At 41.0% G+C, this 18,345-nt stretch overlaps 2 protein-coding genes across 2 annotated transcripts; one reads left to right on the top strand and one right to left on the bottom strand.

Annotated features, from left to right (window-relative positions):
* Window positions 1-170: 170 nt before the first annotated feature.
* Window positions 171-9,486, bottom strand: pdcd10a (programmed cell death 10a). Its single transcript, XM_078793008.1, is given in 11 exon segments — window positions 171-253; window positions 304-355; window positions 646-669; window positions 671-733; window positions 784-862; window positions 2,422-2,443; window positions 2,446-2,535; window positions 2,933-3,050; window positions 3,151-3,204; window positions 5,331-5,433; window positions 9,431-9,486. Coding segments are annotated over 11 exon segments (744 nt in total).
* Window positions 6,767-17,886, top strand: serpini1 (serpin peptidase inhibitor, clade I (neuroserpin), member 1). Its single transcript, XM_058079523.2, has 9 exons — window positions 6,767-6,869; window positions 12,187-12,471; window positions 13,088-13,318; window positions 13,395-13,589; window positions 15,854-16,058; window positions 16,156-16,253; window positions 17,129-17,215; window positions 17,438-17,527; window positions 17,788-17,886. The coding sequence occupies exons 2-9, from the start codon at window positions 12,201-12,203 to the stop codon at window positions 17,862-17,864; spliced, it is 1,254 nt and encodes a 417-aa protein (XP_057935506.2). The 5' UTR covers window positions 6,767-6,869; window positions 12,187-12,200; the 3' UTR covers window positions 17,865-17,886.
* The last annotated feature ends 459 nt before the right edge of the window (window positions 17,887-18,345 follow it).

The raw sequence follows: 18,345 nt of genomic DNA, 5'->3' as shown, positions 1-18,345 counted from the left end.
AAAATGTGACATATACTTGGCTTCATTTTGGTATTGTCAAAATTGCAGTTGGTAAAAATGCAAAAAATATAAAGAGATTTAAAGTTGACGAAACGAGCTAAATGAAAATCCAGCTGTCAACTGCCTGATCTCGATCGCCTGATACGTTGCGGCTGCAGCATTTCAAGATCTTACGTCACTGTCTTGAAGGCCTTCGGTATCATGTTGATTTGGTGGATGAGCCCGTTGCCTGCCGACAAACACGTCGAGCATTCTGGGAGCGACCATGACAGAAACACAAGGACACGTACGTATGTCTGTCACCGAGCAAAGAAACCATGGCAACAATATTGATCCAGGAAACACTTTGATCTGCCTGGAAGGGAAAATGTCAGGCTTCAGAGAAAACAAGCCAGCGTGAATCCACTGGAAATGGGTCAAAGGAATTATTTAGGAAGGGCGGATTGCATAGGAAGCGAGGCCCTGTGATCAAACGACAAGCATTTTGCGTGGCAGCGACAGCTTGTGAGTGCATGCTGGCAAGCGCGGGTTTAAAATGATGTTCATAGAAGGAACATAAAAAGGAACGTCTGGACTGAGGGTGGAAGAAAAGAAACAATTGCCAAAAGTCCTAACACAGCAAATAGACTAGAAGCGGCGTCTTACTTTTCCATCTTTGAAGAAGGTTTTTGAGCGAGTCGCTGAAACTCTTGGAGCATTTCACTAAATCTTTCTTCTGCCTAACAAACACAGACTTTCAGCTCTGCTTCTTTCAAGGAAAGCAGTCATCATCTATCTACTTACCTGTCTGTTTTGATACTGGTATCTCCTGAAGATGGCGTTAACAATGTCTAGCATCTCTTTTATGGCATTGGCAATGTCTCTGGGGAGGACACAAACACACCGCCATGGTTAAAGAAAGACTTTATCGTCTTTGTTCTCAAGCTATAAATTACTGTTCACCTTTTTACCGTCTTTGCATTTTAACCCCTACAAAGTGCATAACTTTATTTTATTTTTTTAATAGAACTTTTTATTCAAAAGCCCTCAGCTGTGTAAGCAACTTAAGAAGTGACTCAGTCGGAGCGTTAAATTTAATCAAAATAACAGTGAAGTGTGCCAAAAGAAACTGTGTGTATACACATAATACTTAGACCAAAATTAAAGGAAAATGTCTGTGTCCAATGTCTAACATTGAAATAAATATTAATTTTACTAAACCAGCAGGGGGAAAATAATGCTATTATGAGAAAAACACTGTCTGGATGCATTGCTTTTAAACATAATTATTCATTTTCTACATTTTCTATCCTCACAAGGGGCGAGAGGCGGGGTACACCCTGGACTTGTCACCAGCCAATCACAGACAAACAACCATTCACACTCACATTCATACCTATGGACAATTTGGAGTCACCAATTAACCTAGCATGTTTTTGGAATGTGGGAGGAAACCGGAGAACCCGGAGAAAACCCAAGAAGAACATGCAAACTCCACACAGAGATGGCGGCAGGTGGAATTGAACCCTTGTCTCCTAGCTGCGAGGCCTGCACGCTAACCACTCGTCCACCATGCAGCCCTAAACATAACCATTCATTCATTCATTTCTACCGCTTTTCCTCACGAGGGTCGCGGGGGTGCTGGAGCCTATCCCAGCTATCTTCGCGCGAGAGGCGGGGTACACTCTGGACTGGTGGCCAGCCAATCACAGGGCACATATAGACAAACAACCATTCACACTCACATTCATACCTATGGACAATTTGGAGTCGCTAATTAACCTAGCATGTTTTTTTGGAATGTGGGAGGAAACCAGAGTACCCGGAGAAAACCTAGGAAGAACATGCAAACTCCACACATAGATGGGTGAGGGTGGAATTAAACCCTTGTCTCCTAGCTGTGAGGCCTGCGCGCTAACCACTCATCCTCCATGCAGCCATAAACATAATCATCATATTTAATAAATATGCTGTCTTACTAAAATAGTATGAAACTGCAATTTAAGAAAATACATGTCAGGTAGGGCGGTAGGTATGAATGTGAGTGTGAATGGTTGTTTGTCTATATGTGCCCTGTGATTGGCTGGCCACCAGTCTAGGGTGTACCCCGCCTCTCGCCCGAAGACAGCTGGGATAGGCTCCAGCACCCCCGCGACCCTCGTGAGGAAAAAGCGGTAGAAAATGAACGAATGAATGAACATGTCAGGTAGTCATGAACAAATTATGAACCCTACATCAACATATATATATATTTTTTTTGCCCTCAGTTATTATTGAGGTGGGTCTCAAGTTTTGTGCAACATTTTTTTCCCTAAAAAAAGGCTGGGTACATTCCACATTATTCAACTACATAAGGGTACAACTTCAGAGATTGAAGTATATTTACATTTTCGACTTACAGTGTACTGCAACTCTCCACATACACACACCCATTTGCCTTACTTGATGGTGTGCAGGAAGCCCACTCATCAGATACTGTACTGAGAATGTGTTTCAATGCCCATGCCCGCTTATTCGGTTCCTGGAACTCTGGCTCCTGCCTTTCAATACGGAACTCTGACAAAACACGCAGGGACAAAATAAACACAAGTTGACTTTCACTCCTTTGAAGCTCTGACGTGAAACTCTGACAAAAAGTGTGCAGAAATCATGTCTACAGTAGAAATTAAATAATGGTTACAGGATCAATTATACACTGATAAGACTGCGGTTAATTTAGGAGGAGAATCTATGAGGTCAGTATAAAACACAAGTGTATGTGTGTGTGTGGTGTGTTTGTGTATTCATTAGTACCATCAATCACTCCACAGCACAAGGGGAAAGAAAAGAAGGAAGGGATTTGTGGAGAAACAGCGCCCCCCAGTGTAGAATTAAAGACGTATTTACCACAGTGTTTTTTTTTCCAGCATGCAATAAAGCTGCTTATTAACCTTGGTGGTATACATTATCTTACCTTTCATATCAGCTGCGGCCATGCGAAAGAGACACTCATTATAATTGATTTTTATGTTCTTCTTCTCAAGTAGCTTCAGCGCAGATTCCTGAGTCACTCCGGGGTTATCCTCCTCTGCCTTGAGACATAAAAATGACTTTTATAGTGAAGGATGGAGGTTTTACCTAAAGGTGGCAGTGCGTAAAATATGAATAAAGTAACATAAGCATTTTTTTTACCTTAATAAAGGCGGCACGCAAAGTCTGTGCTGCTGACAGGTTGACTTTCTGCAACTGCAAGTCACCAAATACAAAAGAACATTTAGCCTCGCGCTTATCGGGTCTTTAGTAGTGAAATGTAATGCTGCAGTTAGACATTGTGTGATATCAATGGAGGACATTGGCTCTGTGGTATATACATTTCAATAGTACATGGTCTCCCAGAAGGTATTACTCTCAATATCATGTACCTTACGGTCTCTCTGGACCAAAGTCAGCTGACCTAGAGTGTCATGACTTAGTACAGTCGGTTGCCATCTCACTCTTTCAGGTTCGCCATCTCATCTTTTCCGCTGCCGGAATGTCAATCTCAGTCTCACTACTGCCTGACCTTTCAAGGTTTCAAGGTTCAGAGTCTTCAATCTGTTCTGACGCATCTTTCTTCTTGGTGACAAAGATTTGGTTGAGGATGGTGGGGCTCTGAGGTACCACTGGACGGTGCCGCTGTTCTCATCCGATGTGTCGCTATTCTTGCACTGTTGCCGCTGTTTACGTGGAGGTCGAGACACTTTGTGACTTTGAGTCTTTTTGGGGCTGGGTAGTCTGTGCTGGCGGATTTTCAGATTTTCAAGGAGCAGGAAGTCACAGGGAAAACAGAAGGTTCCTGTGCAGCACCTTGTCTGGACTGTAGGCCAGGTCAATGGGCAGGCGTGGGGAACATCCAAAGATGAGGTAATATGAGGCGTAGCCTGTTTCCTCACTCTTGGTACAGTTGTATGCATGAACAACTTTCGCCAGCGACTCTTTCCAGTCATCCTTCTCCTTGTCCGCAAGGGTCCGTAACATCCAACATCAGCTATGTAGCCCGTCTTCTGTCTATGATGTCATCAAGGAGTTGACTCTTTGAAAAATGTTAACACAAAACACGTTTTTATAGTTTTGCATACATAAAATGATCAATGAAATGGAGAAATTAACATTTGAAGGTAACTTCAAATCTTCAGCAGGACACAAGAAGACACTATTTTCCTGTTTTGCCATGAGTTATTACTTGAATTTTGGCTTATTGAGTTGAGAAATGGGTTGAGTGGTTAGCGCGCAAACCTCACAGCGAGGAGACCAGGGTTCGATTCCACCCTCGGCCATCTCTGTTTGGAGTTTGCATGTTCTCCCCGTGCATGCGTGGGTTTTCTCCCGGGAACTCCGGTTTCCTCCCACATTCCAAAAAACATGCGACTCCAAACTGTCCATAGGTATGAATGTGAGTGTGAATGGTTGTTTGTCTACGTATATGTGCCTTGCGCCGAAGACAGCTGGGATAGGCTCCAGCACCCCCGCGACCCTCGTGGAAAAAAAGCGGTAGAAAATGAATGAATGAATGAATGAGTTGAGAAACACGATTGAATTCAAGAAATAACTCATGTCAAAACAGGAAGGTGGTGTCAGTGTGGTGTCTCACTGCCACGTCCAGTCTTTGGGAACAGTCACACAAAGAATCTTTGTTTTCCATGAAGATAAAGTAACCTTAAATGTATTTATCCCTTTCATTCATCATGTATTTATATGCATTTGGAATTGTTTACTGCATGTCAAACTATAACTGCAAAACTATTCATAAAAAACTTGATGATTTCTTATGGGAAAAATCATTATGTTCTAGTTCCACTTTTGTAGAGTAACAGTCTAAAGTCAAATTACTTTCGAAAATTCGAAAAATTGGCCACAAAAATCACATAGACTTGCATCAAGCCAATATAACAATTGCCTTAAATTGTTTGCACTTACAAAAAGTATCAATCAAAAATTATTATTATTTTTGTAAAGATTGAATTTTCGATACAACCATTTGTATTGGATATGTATGTAGATATACCTAACATTGTGTCCACTCAGTGGATGTCCTTATTATAGAGCTTATCAAGGATAATGAGTTCTGACATTGTTCATTATAAACATCAGACAAGCTGTCATCTTTCGAGCCTTTAAAACAACTCAGTGAAGTATTTTTTAAATAATAAATACACTGCTGGGTTTTTATCTCATCATCGTTTCTTTTTATATTTTTATCAGACTCAAGTGGTGGTTTATGATCTCTGAATTTGTTTTTATGGGCCTTTCCTTGAGGGTTCTGTAGAGACCGATGCTGTACGCATTGGGTTTTACATTGCATGTAACATGGAAAATGGAGAGTATTTCTTTACCTGCTTAAAGACAGGATACATCACAGTGTGGAGAGCCATGACTGGGGCGCTGTCTGATTCTTTACTCAAGTCCTCCACGATAATTGTTGACCGATTAATGGATCTTTATGTGTGTGTGCTCTACACTGTTGCCACTTTCCTTACGTTCAATCCCTCCCACAGGCTGACAGCATGGGAAGAAAACTAAAAAGAGTACAAAAGAGAGTAAACAATTGATGGGATAGTGACTGCTTTATTTAGCTATTTATGGTCTCGAATTGATTAGAAGATAAGAAGAGGGTTAGAGTATTTTAACCCTCATCTTTCTTTCTTCATTAAATTAATATAAGCAGGGCTGCAGGCAACACAAACAACATAACACAGGAAAATATAATATATTATACAGGGTCTAATATCAGCAAAATAATCATTTACAGTATACCATGCCTATTGTCAGCTGGTATAGGTTCCAGCATACCCACAACCCTAGTGAGTATAAGCGGCATAAAAATTGATTGATGAATATTAATCCTATATCACATTCCTATATCAAATTAATGTATCGTTGTTGGGTCTGAAACGAGTTCCAATTATTTCATTTCAATCATTTCACCGGATACGTACAGATTATTGACTTAAAAATAATAAAACTTACAAAAAAAGATAGTTAATAGCCACTTTGAGGAACATTACTATGTTGTTGAGAGCTTAGCAGTTTAGAAAGTGATGTCGTAACTATTCAAATGTAATACTGCCAATCGCCATTAATACAAAAACGTGACATGAAACAATAAACAAAGAGCCGGTTGAGACCAACCGTATCGCTCGTTCTTTTCACTTTTGTGTTTGATTCGGAAAATTTGTGTCGCTTCACAATGCTGGAACCCAAATGAAGGAGAGTGATGTTGACGCTTGTTCTCAACTATTGAGTTGTAGTTCTCTCGGCAAGTCCCCTTAATACTATCCATTCAATTAAGACTACAAATCCCAAATAGCTGCTGGACGCGAAAGTACTTGAAAGGCTATCACGTATTCTCACGCGGCAGCCCAAAGTATAATATTTATTTAGTTATACATCTACGTAAGAATATCTTTAGGTGAAGATTATGAGTAAATATAGTAAATACTTGAAAAAAAAGCTAATTGTCAAACTCGGTCGGTCTAACTAGATTAAGATAGTTCTCCCTCCACCCGGTTTGTGTCGTCACAAACGAAAATATTAAGTATGTGTTTGCTTCACGTTAACTACTTATTTCCTCTGTCTATTACAGATAACATTTTTAAAGCTTTAAGGGATTATAAGAGACGCAATGAGGACGACCAGGTGTGTAAATATGTATGCTAACGACGCTTTAGGTGGCAACATAGAAAACGAAACGAAGGGAACGGTCTTTTTTATGTTATGCTCTTTGCTGGACAGTTTATTGACCAATTGGCGTGCAGGGGGGCGGGGTCTGCGGCAAAACAGCATGCAGTAATCTGCGGTGCTGGAGGAGAGCGGCAGTCGTAGAGAGGCAGGGACACATCAACTCAAGCATCGCTCATCTACACTAAACATCGGTAAGAGCAGTTTTACACGATCCTCGTAAAGTCAGCAATGATTCGAACGAACAAATGTGATGAGGACCGTGGCCATCCTTTAATTAAGCTACAGCTTTTGTGATATTAATGCAGACATGTGTCACATAATTATGTGTATAAATGTACAGAGATGGGACCGTGCCATTGTCATTATTGTTGTATTGTATTGAATGCATTTTGATCTCGTATTATGTGCTGTGGGAGTTAATGATAAACGCACAAAATCACATTTATACACACAAAAACGTTTAGTATTATTTATTATTTTATCATTGTCGGTGCCTGTTGCCGTATGAATCATTTTATGCATCCAATGTGGAGGTTCTTGTCCTTGAAAATACATGATGGCATGATGGTGGGTGTGAATTTACGAAGCAGATTGTAATATCCTGCTCCTATTCTACCCTTACAACTCCTCCCCACCCCTGCGCAACACACACACACACACACACACACATGAATTTGTGATTGGCAATCAATGATTGCTTTATACAGGTAGAAATCCACAAAATGTCATTCAATAATTCAATAGTACAGTGCTAGAAAAACAATATAATCTATGTCACAACAGAAATTGTAATTAATTAAAAATACATGCATTTGCATCAATCCATTTTATGCAACCCTTGTCCTAAACATTGCATGTTAATTTAGAATTGTTTGAATGACAGTTATTCAAATGAAATTGCTGGTCATTCTCCCATACCGTATTGTCCAGTCACAGAATAGCAACTCGCTGGTAAATACTGGCTGAAAGTGTTATCAAACCAAAGGGAATATGGCCAAAAACCGGTGTGGTGCTGCAATAATACAACTAAAAATACAAGCACAAGCTTTAGAAGGTATCCCAGAAGGGAGGTTCTACTGTATTTCACATGTTGATTGTCATGATCCTCAACCAGATCTACCATGTTCCATTTCTATGATTCTGTTTGCTATTTTCCCTATTTTGTCTTTCGCCGGGAGTGTCAACCGCTGACATGTTGACAGAGCACAGACGGCAGCAAAATAAACGCTGTGTGTTCACGCTCGTGCGCTGTTCTCTGATTGGTTGTTTCACGGGCACGATACCAGAGCAGGGGGCTGATACTGGACATGGTTAAACTCTTATATTTTATCAGTATCACTGCCCTGGGCTTTGACACAGTATCATTTCAGCCTTTTCCCGTATCATTCATGGGCGGTTTCTAGGGTACACGGCCAATTAATACTGTAGTATGTGATAAATTCAAATCCTACCTTCTCATATTTTTATGTTTAGAAATGATGTGCATGTCTGAATTCAAACAAACCACATTTATTCTAGTCATAATCTCTGGATAAACATGTGTACAGATGTTGTGATATATTTAATCTCATCATAGTGTCTCTCTCTGATATGCTTCCTGCTTGTTCCTGTGTGTGTGTGTGTGTTATGCTCAGCGTCAGTGAGCAGTGTCAGTGTGTTCTGCGTATTCCTTCCAAGCACTGCACTAATTGCATTTCAATAATTAAATGTCTTTGGAATCAGCCTTGCGAAACCAAACAAGACCAAGGATGCAGGGTTGTGTGATGTAACAGCCAAAACCTTCTCAATGTGTGTGTGTGTGTAATGAAATACCCACTGTGCACTACTGCAAAATAACTCTACTCTACTCTAACTAAACAACTCTTAATCTCAGTTTGTCCGGAAGTAAAGTACGTTCATGCTGACGGTTGCTAGATTTGGATTGTACCAAAAATGTACACCTCACAGGAATTTGTATGGAAGACAATATCATGTCCCTAACCTAGTGTGACCATGGGCCCGGCTTTAACTGTCTGGCAGATTTCCTTCCCCATAGGGTTCCACCGGCTGCACTCCTGTGCGCCATTGCAAGTCCCTTAATGGGTTAGGTATCCTCCATATCCGAGCCTATGCAGACCGTCATGTTATCAACTCTTATCCCCTACGAAGGAGGATAAAAGGAGTTCACACAGTGTAAAAGTACAAATAAATAAGGGGTGGTAGGCAAAATAACTCTAGCCAGAACACGGTAACCAAAAACAAAGGCATACACGCAAAAGTGTAGGACCGAAAAACAAAAAAAAAAACAGTGACAAAAACCGACGGGCAAGTACTCACGACTATAAACTTAAAAGCCAGAAAGCAGAGGAACAATGGAAGCATGCACGTGGCGGGAGACGAGCAGCAGACGAAGACTGTGGAAGTTTGAGGGACAATCTGGCAATTAGTGCAGTTGTGAGCAGGGCTGAAGTAGTCCGATGGATGATTGAACTCAGGTGTGTGCAGGAGTGGGCCCGTCAGGGCGCTGCAATGAAAGAGCAGCAGGGCGCCAACACACAGATCATGTTGTTACCTAAACTTTTCCTCTACACTTCCTAGTGGTCTGTCTGAGGTTCCTCACATTCAGCCATTTAACTACGTACCGATCTCTTCATCAAATTGTCTTTGCCCGTATTTATTTTTCCTCTCTATTTACAACTTGTTCACATTGGTCCTCTGGCCGCTGGCTCCAGTTAGTAAGGATTAATAAAGGGTTGTTAACCTCTCTCCTCACCCGCTTTCGTGTGTACAGTGAGCACCCTGGGACTTGAAGCCGGTTCCCGAGCACATTATGTCATTTTCTAACAAGGCAAGCAATGAGCCAAGCCACTGAGATGAGGCTAGGCTGCAGATAGAGGGGGAATTAGTTTGATGTTACAACAGCAATCACCTGCTCATGAGCACAGATAATTGAAGATGATGCTACGATGTGACTTAAACAGAACATATTTAATGAACCATACTGGTAACCATGGATAGGTATGATCATCGATTATAGTTAAGAATTGAGTCATTTGTTTGGAGTTCATTATTGGTTAACCATGTAACTGAATGCATTACTAGTCTTCAACCAAAAGAGGCACTGTTGAGTCTACTATACATTTATTCATTTATTAATTTTCTACCGCTTATCCTCACGAGGACCGCTGGTGTGCTGGAGCCTATCCCAGCTGTCTTCGGGCGAGAGGCGGGATACACCCTGGACTGGTCGCCAGCCAATCACAGGGCACATATAGACAAACAACCATTCACACTCACATTCATACCTATGGACATTTTGGAGTCGCCAATTAACCTAGCATGTTTTTGGAATGTGGGAGGAAACCGGAGTGGTTAGCAGAGTGGAATTGAACTCGGGTCTCCTATATATATACCTGAAAAGATGTCTTGTTCATAAATATAAATCAACCAAATTTAGTTGTGTTGTTGTGAAGTCTTAAAGCAATCTGTTTGTTAAAAATTCTAAAATGTGGTCTGGAACTTCTTCTGAAAAGAAATGGATCGGGGTGTGCCAGTCTGGTGAGATTATCTCTACAGTACGTGTGCATCCATCACTTGCTGTTGCCAAGGTAACCTTGTCTTATGCGGGAACATGTAGGTCAAAGTGGATGTGTGTGTGTGCCCCTGTAGATGTGATCCAGTCATGTCTATGTCCAGTAAAGTCCCCTGGCCTCCCAAGTATGCCGGTGCATGGTGTAAGGTTAAAATGGCAGTAAGGATTAAGCTTCCTGTTGACGTCACTTTTTAATTGTGCAAATGTCAACTGCCGGATTAGAAGGGAGATTGCTTTTAAAGGCAGATCACTTTGACATGGAATTCATCAAATTGTCAAGATTAAAGGATTTTCTAGATGATATGGTTGTGTTAGTTATAAGGGGGTGTGTTTAATAGCTTGGTGCAAGTCCTGCTAGGAACCTTAGTAATTCTATGTTAATTTGGTCTGCAACTAAGCTTGTTGTTTTGATTAATCGAGTAATTGGTTATAGGCCCTAACGGACCAAATCAATATGAGTTTGGTTTGGTCCGTAACATATCAGAAAGCATATGCTTTCATGAATCACTAAAGGTATTGGTTCATTGTTGCAGTCTAAACTGACCAGTAGTACACAGGCCACATAGTACTGATCCTACAAGTCCCAGAATGCATTGCAATCACTGTTGTGTCCTGTCAGTAGTCCCTGTCTTGTTAGTACTCATAGCTTGTCTCTTGAATTGTTGCTTTTGTAACACATAATGAGTCGTGCAAAGTCAATCAAATGATAATCAAATCAATCAAAAAGAAAGTAGATAGTTCAAGGTAATTAGTGTAGCTTAGCTAACTGTACATGTCCTTAAAGGAATAAAGGCAATTGGTGATGTGCCCTGTTGCAAAGTTTGTTTGAATCAAGATTTGTGCACACTATCGGCTGCATTCAGTCATTCATTCATTTTCTACCGCTTATCCTCACGAGGGTCACGGGGGTGCTGGAACCTATCCCAGCTGTCTTCGGACGAGAGGCGGGGTACCAATCACCAGCCAATCACAGGGCACATATAGACAAACAACCATTCACACTCACATTCATACCTATGGACAATTTGGAGTTGCTAATTAACCTAGCATGTTTTTGGAATGTGGGAGGAAACCGGAGTACCCGGAAAAAAACCCATGCATTCACGGGGAGAACATGCAAACTCCACACAGAGATGGCCGAGGGTGGAATTGAACCTTCAAAAGTAAATTATATACTTGGCAATATACCCCTCACTTTATATTTTGACCTTTTTCAACACCTCTGGGAAGATATTTTGATTGATGGCAGCCATGTTTTCAAGTCAGTCCGCCTAATCCTATCCTAATATCCTAATAATCCTAATATCAGCACTGTCATGTGATGGGTTTTGTCAACAGAGGCATCACAGTAGCACACCTTGTTGTTTTTACATGACTGTACATATAACTCACAGAAATGAAAGGTAGAAAAACACACAAAAGAACAGTACAAAAGAAAACCGGAAAAAGGTAGTGGTATTCTCGTTGCTGCCGCTATTGTTGTTGCTGCGGGCACTCGGCTTTAGCAAACCAGCAGATTCCAGCCTGTCAACAGAGTAGATGAGAATGGACATTGATAACTGTAATTTTAGTTACCTGACATCTGCCTTCAGAGGGATCAGTAGAGAAAACACTGGATGATTTTTAAGTCCTTCATTTCATTAAACAAAGATTAACCTCCATTGAAGGCAGATGGCAGAGATGTTGTCTAATGTGGGATAATGACTCATGGACTACATTTGTTTGGTTTGTTGGAGCAGCAAAATCACCAGACGTGCAAAGACGATATTAAACATTTAACAGTTTTATTTTGAATATTTTAGGTATATTTTACACAAATTAGCAGTTGTCCTACATAAGTTAAAATTGGCCATTAAAGCTCATAGTGTTCATCCTTGCTCATCTTTCATCTCTGCTTGTCAATCCCTACCTCTCTTTATCTCCCTTTTCCCACTAAGCTGTCACTGCAGAAATGAGGATCCTGGAGATTTCGTCCCTGCTCCTTTTCTTCCTCTCCATTCTGTTCCCGGGCTACGGTGGCCAGGCGGTGGACATTCCAGAGGACATCACATCAAAATTCTCAATCAGACTGTACCATCAGCTCCAGGCGGCGGGGGGCCAAGACAACATTATTTTTTCCCCCCTGAGCTTGGTCGCGGCCCTGGGCATGGTGGAACTGGGAGCCAGGGGAGTGTCGCTGGAGGAGATTCGACACGGGGTTGGATTTACCCAATTGTTGCCAGGTGACAATCCATGGTTGGCTACATGTGGCCCCCGGGCCGTAGTTTGCCCACCCCTGGTTTAGACAGTCATGTGTTTAGACTTTAGAGACACTAGACTGGTATTACATTTCTTTTTATTTTAGTGTCATTGCTATTTTTTTGGGTGGCACGGTGGTCATGTGGTTAGCGCGCAGACCTCACAGCTGGGAGACCAGGGTTCAATTCCACCCTCGGCCATCTCTGTGTGGAGTTTGCATGTTCTCCATGTGCATGCGTGGGTTTTCTCCGGGTACTCCGGTTTCCTCCCACATTCCAAAAACATGCTAGGTTAATTAGCGACTCCAAATTGTCCATAGGTATGAATGTGAGTGTGAATGGTTGTTTGTCTATATGTGCCCTGTGATTGGCTGGCGACCAGTCCTGGATGTACCCCGCCTCTCGCCCAAAAGACAGCTGGGATAGGCTCCAGCACCCCCCGCGACCCTCGTGAGGAAAAAGCGGTAGAAAATGAATGAATGAATGAAATGCTTATTTTTTTCTCAATATTATGGCTTTTGAGAGTACATAAGGAACTAACTGGGGGCTGATATTTTTATTTATGTTTTGTATTATGAATATATGTACTTGTATCATCCAGGGGTGGAGTTCTCTTTGCTCCAAAACCTGACAGCAGCCCTCTCCGCGGATGACAGACAGTACACAATCCGCTTCGCCAACAGTCTCTTCCTGCAAGAGGGCATCACCTTTAACCCTGAATTCCTGCACATGATGAACAAGTATTTCCACGCCAACGTGGAGACCGTCGACTTCAGTGAATCGGCAGCTGTGGCCGAGCAGATCAATAACTGGGTGGAGAATCATACGGAGAGTGAGTAGGAAAAGACGATCAATTGGACTTCTGCTACTTTTAAAAGCAATTAAGGTGGACACATTACTCCTTATAGGTAAGATCTGTGATCTTCTATCCGCTGAGGACTTCAGCAGTGTGACTCGTCTAACCCTGGTCAATGCGGTCTACTTCAGAGGCTCGTGGAAGAACCAGTTCAGGCCAGAAAACACCAGAACTTTCTCCTTTAGCAGAGATGACGGCTCAGAAGTCCAGACACTCATGATGTACCAACAAGGAGACTTCTACTATGGTAGGTTAAGACAATAAGTATACATTTGATTACAGTTTATTTAACCCTTAGATGCACGAGTGACTGGACCCCATACTAAAAAATGACCCATACTAAAATCAATGCCTTTTTATGCCAATTTTGCCATTTTGGTTAGGAATAATCACTTGCATGATATTTAGTATTATATTTAGGACCACACAAGAATGATTTCATCCAGCATCTGTAGGACCATTTCAGCTGTGTATCTAGCAGCCAGGGCATGGATGAGGAAACAAAAGAGTAATGCCCAACAATACATACATAACACTAATACTAACAGTCATAAGACACATACACAATATTATATGAAGATAATACTTGTTATATTAGCACTTTATGTGTAAAATAATCTTCCTGAGGGGTGACACTTCTGATATAGTCTATGTGGTCTACAGTTAATTTAGTCCTAATTTTCTTAAAATGTATAAAAGGTAAGTTAAAAATGTGAATGGCATGATATTAAAAACACGTTTTTTTTCGGAATACCTGGAATATGAAATGATGAAAAATTTTCATGACAAAGATATTTCAAGAAAACAACCTGACCCGGTTAATTTTTGATCCACTTATGGAAGGTTGGGGTAGTAACACAAAAACTAAAATTTCTTAAAATTTATAAAAGGTAAGTTAAAAAATGTGAATGTCATGACATTAAAAACATGTTTTTTTTAGGAATACCTGGAATATGAAATGATGAAAAAATGTCATTACAAAGCTATTTCAAGAAAATAACCTGACCGGGTCATTTTTGACCCACTTATGGAAGGTTGGGGTAGTAATACAAAACTAAAATTTCTTAAAATTCATAAAAGATAAGTTAAAAATGTGAATGGTATGATAGCAAAAACATGTTTTTTGAGGAATACCTGGAAAATGAAATGATGAAAATTTTTAATTTCAAAGATATTTCAAGAAAACACCCTGACCGGGTCATTTTTGACACACTTATGCTAAGGTTGGGGTAGTAATACAAAAACTAAAATTTCTTAAAATTTATAAAAGGTAAGTTAAAAATGTGAATGGCATGACATTAAAAACATGTTTTTTTAAGGAATACCTGGAATATGAAATGATGAAAAATTTTCATTACAAAGATATTTCAAGAAAACAACTTGACCGGGTGATTTTTGACCCACTTATGCATCTAAGGGTTAAAACTGCTGAATTAGTTGGTTAACAGGATTAAAAATGACAGCTTTCATAGACTCTGCATTTGAGTGAAGCAATACACTGCAACACTGCAAAGTTGTTGTCCTTTTTTTTTTTTTAATAAGAAGGGCTGCCAAAGGAAATGACATCATCCTCTCATTGCATCACTTCTAAAGTTGGTGCATTTGAGCTATTTTGGTGCAGTGCGATTGCACACTTGCATACACCAACATTCACAGGGTGCAAGTGTACTGATTGGCCTGTTTGTTTGTTGGGAGTTTACTTGTGTGTGTGTGTGTGTGTGTGTGTGAGAGAGAGAGAGACAGACGGGTTTGAAGAATAGGGACAGGTCCTTAGAGAGAAACCTGTGTTTTCATTTTCAAGACTGTTAAGTTATACAACCTCAGTGCCTTGCAGCATTGTTGCCTCAACTTTGCGAAGAAAGAAAAAGAAAGGGAAGGTACAAGGAATGTCAAACATTAAACTTTTTTTTTCCCCTTTTGTTTTGCCTTTGCTATTACAAAATGGAAAGCCACGTTTTATTGTGTTTTCATTTGTCAAATTTAATTACTTTTTTGGTATAAATACATTTTACGATCCTGATAAATAAAGGAAAAAAGGAGGGCGAGATGTCTCTCTACAGGTTGGCAAGGTATAGAGCCAGAGATGGGAAGGACGTGCAGCAGTTTAGGGTGGTCAAGGATAGGAATGGAAGTGTACTGACAAGATGCCAGTAGTGTGATGGGAAGATGGAAAAGAGTACTTTAACGAGTTGATGAATGAGGAAAACGAGAGAGAAGGAAGAGTAGAAGAGCTGAAGCCCAAGCTTTTGACACCCCTCTATTAGCCAGTACTGAATTTAACGAACTGGTACTCACATTTTGATGTGAGTAAAAAACATAAGCCTATAGAACTGCACATTTAGGAATATCACGATTAATTAAGATTGAGTTTTAAGTATGCAAGGTCTTAAGTAACAGTTAATTAAATTACTGTTACTATATTAGTTATATCAATTATTAATTCAACTCAATGCTGTGTGTGTGTTTGTGTGTATGGTTGCTGGCTTATTTCACACTGATTTTCCCTCCCAGGCGAGTTTAGCGATGGCTCCCAGGAAGCTGGTGGTGTTTACCAGGTGTTAGAGATGCCGTACGAGGGAGACGACGTGTCCATGATGATCGTGCTACCTCGGCAGGAAGTACCGCTCGCTTCTCTGGAGCCCATCATCAAAGCATCACTACTGGAGGAATGGGCTAACAATGTGAAACAGCAGAAGGTCGAGGTGTATCTACCCCGGTAAGAGATCAGTCAAACCCTTAAGACTATGCCAGAGCTGTATAAATCTGCCTTTTCTGATATTTATGAATGTGTTTATCGACGTGATGTTGCATAGGTTCAAAGTGGAGCAGAAAATCGACCTCAAAGACAGTTTGGAAGAGCTGGGCATGAAGAGCATCTTCACTAAAGATGCTGACCTCTCCGCCATGACAGGTGATGTCTTGAGCTTTATAACGGCCATCCATTCATTATCTATGGATTTGGAGCCTATCCCAGGTGGGGTACATCAGGGACTGGTTGCCAGTAAACAAACTATGGACAATTTGGACTTGAAATAAGCACAAAGCACCCAGAACCGTTTTTTTTTTTTTTTTTGAAACCACATGTGCTACTTTCGGGGTTGCACGGCAGGTGAGTGGTTAGCACGCCTCACCGCTAGGAGACCCGAGTTCAATTCCACTCTCGGCCATCTCTGTGTGGAGTTTGCATGTTCTCCCCGTGCATGCGTGGGGTTTCTCCCACACTCCAAAAACATGCTAGGTTAATTGTCCATAGGTATGAATGTGCCCTGTGATTGGCTGGCGAACAGTCCAGGGTGTCCCCCGCCTCTCGCCCAAAGACAGCTGGGATAGGCTCAAGCATAGCGGTAGAAAATTAATGAATGAATGTGCTACTTTAAAACTGTTGTGACATTTAAACGTGGTTTGCGTATGAATGCAAAGTAAGTAGTCATTGGTAGTTGGCGCAGTGTTTCTGCTGCTTTGCTGCACTGAAGTAGCCCTTTGTACTTTTCAAGGTAACCAAGGTAACTGCCATCGAGTGGGCAGGTTGAAACTGTCGCATCCGCTTGTAAAAATAGATCCGGTGAGAGAAAAGTGCACGTATATATGTAGTGGTGGAGAAATAAAGCAACAATAATGCATGTATGAAACATGAGCTCCATACATAAGCAATCCTGTTTTGCTTGTTTATTTCCCAGTTTTCCTTTTTGAGTTGTTCTCAGAGGACATGATGTAACTTGTATTTTGTATATACGGTAGGTTTTTTTTTCTCATTTTGTGTGTTTTGTCTGTGTGTGCTTGATTCAGACAAGGAGAATCTTTATATCGGGATGGCGGTACAAAAGGCCTACCTGGAGGTGACTGAGGAGGGAGCCGAGGGTGCCGTCGGATCAGGTAGACTTCTGTGTTTAATTATAGTACACGTGACGAGGCTAGACAGGGCAGGCTAAGGAGCTGATTGGCAAACAGAAGAGAACCAAGCAGGACAGACACAAGAAGTAAAAGCAACAGGCTGTCATAGCATGTAACGTGTGAGAGCTTGTGATACTTCTACTGCCCCCTTCTGGCGGTGGATTACATGGTTGACTGAACATCCTCTCCTATGTCGTCTTACAGGAATGATTGCCCTGACCAGGACTCTTGTTCTGTACCCACAAGTCATGGCTGATCACCCATTCTTCTTCGTCATCAGAAACCGGAGAACAGGTATGTATGTGAATGTGTGTTTTTATTTGGGGCATCACGAAACACTCACAAGCTCACAAGTTGAGACGATTGGGTTCATGAACTCCCTGGGGAGGTGTTCAGGGCACGTCAGGTTCACATCTACACAAAATGGCGAAACGCCGTAAGCCACCGACCACCTGTATTATTAATTAAACCACATTAGAGGTCACATTGAACTGCATTAAGTAACTCACACACCATCCGATACATACAGTATGTGTGTTTTTCTTTCCCTCCAGGGTCCATCCTCTTCATGGGTCGGGTCATGACCCCAGAGGTCATCGAGCCGAACGACCATGACTTTGACTTCATCTAACCGTGGCGTGAAGTCACTCATTCTCACTACTTCTATCGTCACCTTCAGATATATTTTATAAAGATATCAACCAATTATTATGCAGAATGAGAAAGTGTGTTGAGAAAAGGCATATATACTGTACATATTGCAAGGTGTTTTGATACTGGAATCTATATGGATGCAGAAATGCAGGAGTTGTAAGTTGTAAATATTCCATGGTAAAGTAATATTCTATAAGTACACATGATATTCATGCGGAAGCGCTTCTGAGTTAAGCAGCTTTATACACAATACACCATTTGAAACATTAACACCCACTACTTGCAGCTTTATTTCAATTATATTTAACATGTGTACCATATATGCTGAGTATTTATTGTGGAGCAAACATAGCGTCCTCATACAACGGCTCTTAGTAATACTACAAAACAGCAGACCGCATTCTAGTCATTTTTTATACACGTTAGGCACACAATTAAACTGCCGATAAACTAAAATG

This window comes from Doryrhamphus excisus, linkage group LG8 (genome assembly GCF_037039965.1).
Source record: "Doryrhamphus excisus strain RoL-2023G ecotype Guam linkage group LG8, RoL_Dexc_Guam_v1.1, whole genome shotgun sequence".
Taxonomy (NCBI): Eukaryota; Metazoa; Chordata; class Actinopteri; order Syngnathiformes; family Syngnathidae; genus Doryrhamphus; species Doryrhamphus excisus.
This window is presented reverse-complemented; position numbering and strand designations above follow the sequence as displayed.